The following is a 9,442-nucleotide window of genomic DNA, read 5'->3' as shown; positions in this document are numbered from 1 at the left end:
TCCCGAACAGGGATTGAAACTTCATCCCCTACCTTGCAAGGCAGATTCTTAACCACTGGGACCACCAGGGAAGCCCATACTCAGGTTTGATTTCTTTCATAAGTGTTTTCTAGCATTCAGCATATATACCTTGCACATGACTGGAAACTGGGGCTTTGAAAAAAAATTATAGTTGACCTTTGACGAACTTGGGAGTTAGGGGCACCAACCCTCCTCACTGTTGAAAATTTGCACATAATTGTATCTATGGTTTCTGTATTATTGTAGTAGAAATTTACTGGAAAAGAAAATTCCATGTAAAAGTGGAGCTGGGCAGCTCAAACCCGTGTTGTTCAAGAGTCAACTATAATTCTGCATGACATTCAGTTGGCTTTTTATTTATAGTTGTTGTTGTTCAATTGCTAAGTTATATCTGACTCTTTGCAATTCCATGGACTGCAGCATGCCAGGCTTTCCTGTCCTCTGCTATCTCCTGGAGCTTGCTCAAATTCATGTCCATTGAGTCAGTGATGCCATCCAACCATCTCATCCTCTGTTGTCCCCTTCTCCTCCTGCCCTCAATCTTTCCCAGCATCAGGGTCTTTTCAAATGAGTCAGCTCTTCGCATCAGGTGGCCAAAGTATTGGAGTTTCAGATTCAGCATCAGTCTTTCCAATGAATATCAGGGTTGATTTCCTTTAGGATTGACAGGTTTGATTTCCTTGTATCCAAGGGACTCTCAAGAGTCCCCTCCAGCACCACAATTCAAAAGCATCAATTCTTCGGCACTTCTGGTCCAACTCTCACATCCTATTTATATTTATTTTTCTTAAGAAAAATCTTTTTGGCATGCCATGGAGCTTGTGGGATCCCTGTTCCTTGGCCAGGGATTGAATCTGGGCCCTCATCAGTGAGAGTCCCAACCACTGGACTACCAGGGAATTCCTTTATTGGCTTTTTAGTTAGAACCATGGCTGATTGATGTCAGTGTATGACAAAAACCACTGCAATGTTGTAATTAGCCTCCAACTAATAAAAATAAATGGAAAAAAAATAAAATAAATGAAAAAAAATTAAAAAAATAAAAAATTAAAAAAACAAAAATTTTTTGACTGTGCTGGATCTTTGTTGTGGCATTCAGACTCTCTAGTTGCCCTGTGGCATGTGAGATCTTAGTTCCCTGACCAGGGATCAAACCCATGTCCCCTGCATTGGAAGGTGGATTCTTAACCACTGGATCACCAGAGAAGTCCCTGATCATAGTATTCTTTTGATAACTTTCTTTTTCATTCCTTTTGGGATTTCTAATATTTGGATGATATACATTGAACCTCTGAATTTTTTTTGATTATTTATTGGTTTTCTTTCCTCTTTTCTTTACCATCATTTTTTTTCTTCATTGTGGGATATTTCCAATCCTCTGGGCTTTGTTGGTAGCTCAGCTGGTGAAGAATCTGCCTGCAATGCAAGAGACCCCAGTTTGATTCCTGGGTCGGGAAGATCCCCTGGAGAAGGGGATAGGCTACCCACTCCAGTATTTTTGGGCTTCCCTGGTGGCTCAGATGGTAAAGAATCCACCTGCAATGAGGGAGACCTGGGTTCAATCCCTGGGTTGGGAAGATTCTCTGGAGGAGGGCATGGCAACCCATTCCAGTATTCTTGCCTGGAGAATCCCCATGGACAGAGGAGCTTGGCAGGCTACAGTCCATGGGGTCAAAAAGAGTCAGACATGACTGACAAAGCACAGCACAGGCTGAATTCTAACATGGTGGTCAAGAGTCCTGCCACCTGTGTACATTCCCTGTATAATCTCCTCCATTTGACTGTGGGTGGGACCTAGGAATATGATGGAACATTACTCCAGTGATTAGGTTACATGGCAGGGGTGAAGGGAATCTGTGGATATAATTCAAGTCCCCAATAAAATTTCTTTTTAGTTAATCGAAAGTGAGATCATCCTGGGTGGGCCTGACTTAATCAGGTGAGTTCTTTAAAGGAGTTCTAGGAGTCACAGTCAGAAGAAGTCAGAGAGTTTCTTCTGCTGTCTTTGAAGAAGACAGCTGTGTTGTGAACTAAAAAGAGTGGTGGCTTCTAGAAGTTGTGGGTCTGCTTACAACCTTAAGGAACTTAATTTTGCCCACAACCTGAATGAGCTTGGCATCTAGATAAGAATACATCTTGGGGACACCTTGATTGATTGCATCCTTGTGTGGCCCTGAGCTGGAAACCCTGATGGCTGTGCCTGGCCTTCTGCCATACAGAAACTGTGAGATAACCAATGTGTGTTGTTTTTAGCCGCTAAGCCTGTGGTAGTTTGTTACACAACAGTAGAAAACTAACACACCTTTCATGACTTTTTGTTTTGCCAATCAAATTTTTCATTTTCCAAGAGCTCATTATTTTAAAAAATTAAACTCATTTATTTCAAATAAGTAATACTTCCATGAGGTTCAAAATATAAAAACAACATACAAAGGTTCACATTAAAAAGTTTTGCAAAAAACAGAAAAAGAGACACATAAGTACACAACAGACTTTTGGACTCTGTGGGAGAAGGCGAGGGTGGGATGTTTTGAGAGAACAGCATCAAAACATGTATATTATCAAGGGTGAAACAGATCACCAGCCCAGGTTGGATGCATGAGACAAGTGCTCGGGGCTGGTGCACTGGGAAGACCCAGAGGGATGGGATGGGGAGGGAGGCGGGAGGGGGGATTGGGATGGGGAATACATGCAAATCCATGGCTGATTCATGTCAATGTATGGCAAAAACCACTACAATATTGTAAAGTAATTAGCCTCCAACTAATAAAAATAAATGGAAAGAAAAAGCTGTAAAAAAAAATTTTTTTAAATTTTGCAAAGAGCTCAGTTGTATCCTTTGTTATTTTGTCTACCTTCCTATTCTTGTTTTATAGATGCAATATATTCTCAAATTTCTCTGTGAATGCTACTTGGAGTTATATTTAAAGCTATTTCCCTGCATTAGCTCTGCTTGTTCCATTTATCTTGTGATTTCTCTCTAATGTTCCAGCCTTTCCTCCTGTGTTTAATGTTCCTATGTTTTCTGTTCATCTTTTGAAATGAGGCAGTAGAGAGTCTCACTGGGAGCTGGGTGTACGAGCAGACCTCGTCAATGGGCAGATTTTGCTTAAGGATGGTGGGAAAGGAGCTGGTTATGAATCTTTAGTGAGGGGTTGTGGGTTGTGGGGGAGAAGGGTCCAAACAAACTGCAGAAGGCCTAACTCTGAGGTAATGGCACCCAATTAGCTGTCCTCATTCCATCTAGACACTTTGTTCAATTTTTGTAAAGAAGAAACCCTTTGTTTTCAGGCGGGCAAGTAAATATTTGGCTGCCAGATCATCTCCATGTAGGAGGCTAGGGGTCAGCTCTTCACTGTACAGAGATTCAGTTGTGAAGCCCTATTGCTGGCCTCCCGTCTCACTCTGCTCTTTGTCATCCTCGTAGTCATAGCAAGGCCAGACCTTGCTAAGGTTTGCAAGGTAGGCGGGCTGCCTCTAGCTGCAGCACTTCCACACATAGTTTAAGCTGATTGTTTGCTCTACTCTGTTTCATCAGTTAGCAGTCCTGCAGATGCTTTCTGACTTCAGAAATTTATTTAAATTTCTCATCTGCTGACGGCTCCCCTCCTGTTCTCTTTATTGTGGTGGGTTTATGCATTTTAAAATTTTTGTACTATTATTTTAATGAGGTCTCTGGAGGGAGAGGACTTAAATGTTTGTGCTCAGCCTACCATCTTGAAATGAAAAAAGAAGTACAATGGGGATAATAGTGGTGCCTATTACATATGCTTTTTTGAGGATTAAATGATTTTATGCATGTAAATTGCTTAGCACAGTGCCCGGCACATATTTCATTATTTGTAAATATTAGTTGTTATTATTATTATTGTCTTGACAAGCAACTGAATTGTGTTTCTGAACAGGAAATCTTTTGCCGATGCAATGGGAAGCCACACCAGGCAGGTGACTGCTATAGCCACCATTGAATTAGGTTCAAGTTTCAGCGTCTTTGGTTCTAAAAACGATGCTTCTCTTCACACTTAAGGAGCTGCATAAAGAGGCACATAAATCAGCTTGAAAATGGGCACTCCAAGGGAATTCATGACAGGACTTTTTTCATCACGGCCTACGACGTGTGGAATCTTAACTCCCCGACCAGGGATCAAACCCGGGCCCTCAAAAGTGAAAGATTTGGTTCAGGAACCGGCGGTTCAAAATGAAGAAGCAGCAGCAGCAGCAAGAGCAGCAATCACCAAAGCCACCAAGCCAGGTCCTTCCAGCCAAAGATGTGCCCACAGCATCAACCAGCCCTCATTCTTTTCTCCTTGCAGTTTCAGATTCCTATAACTCCCTCTCACCTCAGTCCTTAGACCCTTTCCCCTGGGCAGGGGATTCTATGATCATGGAGATTCCTACAAGTGATGTCCAAATGCAAGATCCTCAATTGGAGAGGCTAGTGGCCTCAGTTCCTGCTTTGTACTCTGATGCATTTGATATCACCCAAATCATGGAACTGTACAGTTTTCCCGATGAGGATGACATCACCAACTCTTCCTTCTATTCTCTGTATCAGTATCTCTCACCGACAAGGCCCAGTTAGAATAGAGTTCTTCTCTTAGAGTCTTTGCTGATCCAGGTGTAGGTTTATTTCCTGGGCAGACCTGCTTCAGTGTGACAAGCTGGAGCTTTGCAGTCTACAGTGCACAGAACAGCCTGGAATTCCAGAACCCCTCCATTATGGTGCACTTTGGGTTTCTCTGATCCAAGTACTAATAAACATCACACAGTATAGAAAAAGAAAAAAAAAATAAAAATAAAAAAAATAAATTAAAAAAAATAAAAACGATGCTTCTGGAAAAAGCTTTAGGTTTGGGGAGAAGTCGTGGGGGTAGAGGGGTGGGTAGAGGGAAGAGCTACTTGTATCAGGGGGCAAGCCCTGAAATGGAGGCAATGAAGCAGAACCAGAGTGACAAAAATCTCAACTTTCCCTTGTAGCAAACTAAGCCAGCTGTGCTGATGGATAGAGGGTGGTCTGCAGCAGCAGCCCTAGCAAGCTCAAGTAGAGACCAGTGCCAAGGCAAAGAAAATGACAACAAAGAGCTCAGATTTGCCATTGACTCAAGGAAGCCGGGGGAATGGAAGCAGGATCTAGGAGGTGAATGAATAGGAAATGGATTTGTTTTTTTCTCAGAAGGATTGGAAATCTTCCCACTAGCCGCTCTTTCCCTTCCTTGTGCTTCAGGCTCCCTTGCTTCCTCCTGAGTAATTGAGGGCAATGTGCCTGGCTACATCTGCTAAACCCTGACAGAGGCCAGGAGGGTGAGTCGCTGTGGGCCTGGATCCCCAGTCCTCCCTTCCAGCAGAGCCAGCTCCCTGAGGACAGGGCTGATCTTCTATGCAGTGGGAAAGGGGAGCTTGCCTTGGTTTTCTAAAACCTTTAGCAGGTCTACCAAAACACCATCTTGACCAGAGATATCTCCCTTGCTAGCCTGCTACATGGTTTGAAACCCCACAGTTAACTTGAGTTTGGTGTCTTCAGAGTTCCTAGTTACAGTGCTAACGTTATAAGAAGTTTGTATTCAGGCATGAGTCTCTCACTAGCCAGAAGACATAGGTCTGTTACCAACCAGAGTTCCTGGCCTTCCCCAAACAATAAAAATTGACTAGAGACCAGTCAAGAAACCCAGGCAAGGCTTCACTGTGGCCTCCTTACATGGGGTGAGGGTAGGGGTGTGTCCACGGTTTCAGCAGAGGGGTGGCTTAGGTGTTTTGTTCACCCTCGGGGGGTGTTATGTGCAAGGGGCATGAGCAGTACCTTGCTTTTTCTCACAACACCCTGTTTTTGCTCCAGGTTCCTCAAATCTGCTAGTTGACTTTGAACAAATGAATAAGACCTGAGACAGGCTGGGACCTGGGACCCTTTGCTGCAAAAAGGTGACAGTTGGATATTTTGGTCTTGTTTGTATCTTTTGGGTGCTGAATTTGCCCCAGCTGAGCATGTCCACAGTTATTTTTAGTCCCATATAGTTTCTTTGTATTTTGTTGCTGGAGGAGAGGTGTGTCCATGTGCAAGCATGGCAGCACTGCCACAAAAGGTCCCAGGTCCCAGGCCTGTCTCAAGTCTAATTTATTTGTTCAGTCAAACAGTCAACTAGCAGATTTTCCAAAAGAGGTGGGAAAAAAGGGGTACCTATATCTGGCAGGGAGAGATGGACAAGCCAGATCAGAAACACAGGTGCCCACTAAAACAATCTTCTCAACTTGGATGGGAGGTTGGGATGCTTTCTAAGGTTCTTTCTCCTCCATGATTTTAAATTTTTGAGAGATTAGAGGTAAAATAACTTGGCAATTTCTCTTGTTTACCTGGGAATTCCTTGGTGTCCAGTCACTTCAAAAATAGAGGGAAAGACAATATGGCTTAGCCAGTGGGTGAAATGTCTGGAAAATAATTTAGACCAAAGCCCTGGGAGGCTTCTGTCCTTCACAAAATCTTTAGGGAAACGAGTAGAGACTTTAAAAAGCCCTGAAACCTGATGCTATGGCTAAGATTCTAGCCCAATTGCACTCTATTTTCCGAGATAATCCCTTGTTTTCTCTGCCTCAATCTCTTCATCCATACAATGGGCATGGTAATCGCTGCCCTATCTATCTCCACAAAATCGTTGTGAGGCTTTAAAGAGCTGATGGCCATGGATCACAGCCTTGTCTAACTCAATGAAACTATGAGCCATGCTGTGTAGGGCCACCCAAGACAGACGGGTCATGGTAGAGAGTTCTGACAAAACGTGGTCCACTGGAGAAGGGAATAGCAAACCACTTCAGTATTCTTGCCTTGAGAACCCCATAAACAGTATGAAAAGACAAAAAGATATAACACTGAAAGATGAACTCCCCAGGTTGGTAGGTGCCAATATGCTACTGGAGAAGAGTGGAGAAATAACTCCAGAAAGAATGAAGAGACAGAGCCAAAGCAAAAACAACACCCAGTTGTGGATGTGACTGGTGATGGAAGTAAAGTCCAGTGCTGTAAAGAACAATATTGCATAGGAACCTGGAACATTAGGTCCATGAATCAAGGTAAATTGGAAGTGGTCAAACAGGAGATGGCAAGAGTGAACACTGACATTTTAGGAATCAGTGAACTAAAATGGACTGGAATGGGTGAATTTAATTCAGATGACCATTATATCTACTACTGTGGGCAAGAATCCCTTAGAAGAAATGGAGTAGCCCTCATAGTCAACAAAAGAGTCCAAAATGCAGTACTTGGGTGCAATCTCAAAAATGACAGAATGATCTCTGTTCATTTCCAAGGCAAACCATTCAATATCACAGTAATCCAAGTCTATGCCCCAACCACTAATGCCAAAGAAGCTGAAGTTGAACAGTTCTATGATGACCTACAAGACCTTCTAGAACTAACACCCCAAAAAGATGTCCTTTTCATCACAGGGGACTGGAATGCAAAAGTAGGAAGTCAAGAGATACCTGGAGTAACAGGCAAGTTTGGCCTTGGAGTACAAAATGAAGTGGGGCAAAGGCTAACAGAGTTTTGCCAAGAGAACACACTAGTCATAGCAAATACCCTCTTCCAACAACACAAGAGACGACTCTATACATGGACATCACCAGATGGTCAATACTGAAATCAGATTGATTATATTTTTTGCAACCAAAGATAGAGAAGCTCTATATAGTTAGGAAAAAAAAAGACCAGGAGCTGACTGTGGCTCAGATCATGAACTCCTTATTGCCAAATTCAGACTTAAATTGAAGAAAGTAGGGAAAACCACTAGACCATTCAGGTATGATCTAAATCAAATCCCTTACAGTTATACAGTGGAAGTGACAAATAGATTCAAGGGATTAGATCTGATAGACAGAGTGCCTGAAGAACTATGGACAGAGGTTCGTGACATTGTACAGGAGGCAGTGATCAAGACCATCCTCAAGAAAAAGAAATGCAAAAAGGCAAAATGTCTTTGGACATTGTCTGAGGAGTCCTTACAAATAGCTGAGAAAAGAAAAGTGAAAGGCAAAGGAGAAAAGGAAAGATATACCCATCTGAATGCAGAGTTCCAAAGAATAGCAAGGAGAGATAAGAAAGACTTCCTCAGTGAACAGTGCAAAGAAATAGAGAAAAACAATAGAATGGAAAAGACTAGAGATATCTTCAAGAAAATTAGAGATACTAAGGGAACATTTCATGCAAAGATGGGCTCAATAAAGGACAGAAATGGTATGGACCTAACAGAAGCAGAAGATATTAAGAAGAGGTGGCAAGAATACACAGAAGAACTATACAAAAAAGATCTTCATGATCCAGATAACCACAATGGTGTGGTCACTCACCTAGAGCCAGACATCCTGGAATGCAAAGTCAAGTGGGCCTTAGGAAACATCACTATGAACAAAGCTAGTGGAGGTGATAGAATTCCAGTTGAGCTATTTCAAATCTTAAAAGATGATGCTGTGAAAGTGCTGCACTCAATATGCCAGCAAATTTGGAAAACTCAGCAGTGGCCACAGGACTGGAAAAGGTCAGTTTTCATTCCAATCCCAAAGAAAGGCAATGCCAAAGAATGTTCAAACTACTGCACAATTGCACTCATCTCACACGCTACCAAGTGTAATGTTCAAAATTCTCCAGGCCAGTCTTCAACAGTACATGAACCGAGAACTTCCAGATGTTCAAGCTGGATTTAGAAAAGGTAGAGGAACCAGAGATCAAATTGTCAACATCCATTGGATCATTGAAAAAGCAAGAAAGTTCCAGAAAAACATCTATTTCTGCTTTATTGACTATGCCAAAGCCTTTGACTGTGTGGATCACAACAAACTGTGGAAAATTCTGAAAGAGATGGGAATACCAGACCATCTGACCTGCCTCCTGAGAAATCTGTATGCAGGTCAAGAAGCAACAGTTAGAACTGGACATGGAACAACAGACTGGTTCCAAATCAGGAAAGGAGTATGTCAAGGCTGTATATTGTCACCCTGCTTATTTAACTTATATACAGAGTACATCATGAGAAATGCTGGGCTGGATGAAGCACAGACTGAAATCAAGATTGCTGGGAGAAATATCAATAACCTCAGATATGCAGATGATACCACTCTTATGGCAGAAAGCAAAGAAGAACTAAAGAGCCTCTTGATGAAAGTGAAAGAGGAGAGTGAAAAGTTGGCTTAAAGCTCAACATTCAGAAAACAAAGATCATGGCATCTGGTCCCATCACTTCATGGCAAATAGATGGGGAAACAGTGGAAACAGTGAGAGACTTTATTTTCTTGGGCTCCAAAATCACTGCAGATGGTGACTGCAGCCATGAAATTAAAAGATGCTTGCTCCTTGGAAGAAAAGTTATGACCAACCTAGACAGCATATTAAAAAGCAGAGACATTACTTTGCCAACAAAGGTCCATCTAGTCAAAGCTA

General features: G+C 42.3%; 1 protein-coding gene across 1 annotated transcript; it reads left to right on the top strand.

Moving 5' to 3' along the window:
- Window positions 1–4,083: 4,083 nt before the first annotated feature.
- Window positions 4,084–4,773, top strand: LOC110141339 (arginine-fifty homeobox-like). Its single transcript, XM_020900242.2, is given in 2 exon segments — window positions 4,084–4,187; window positions 4,189–4,773. Coding segments are annotated over 2 exon segments (519 nt in total). The 3' UTR covers window positions 4,604–4,773.
- Window positions 4,774–9,442: the final 4,669 nt, after the last annotated feature.

This window comes from Odocoileus virginianus, unplaced genomic scaffold (genome assembly GCF_023699985.2).
Source record: "Odocoileus virginianus isolate 20LAN1187 ecotype Illinois unplaced genomic scaffold, Ovbor_1.2 Unplaced_Scaffold_1, whole genome shotgun sequence".
NCBI classification, from domain to species: domain Eukaryota; kingdom Metazoa; phylum Chordata; class Mammalia; order Artiodactyla; family Cervidae; genus Odocoileus; species Odocoileus virginianus.
This window is presented reverse-complemented; position numbering and strand designations above follow the sequence as displayed.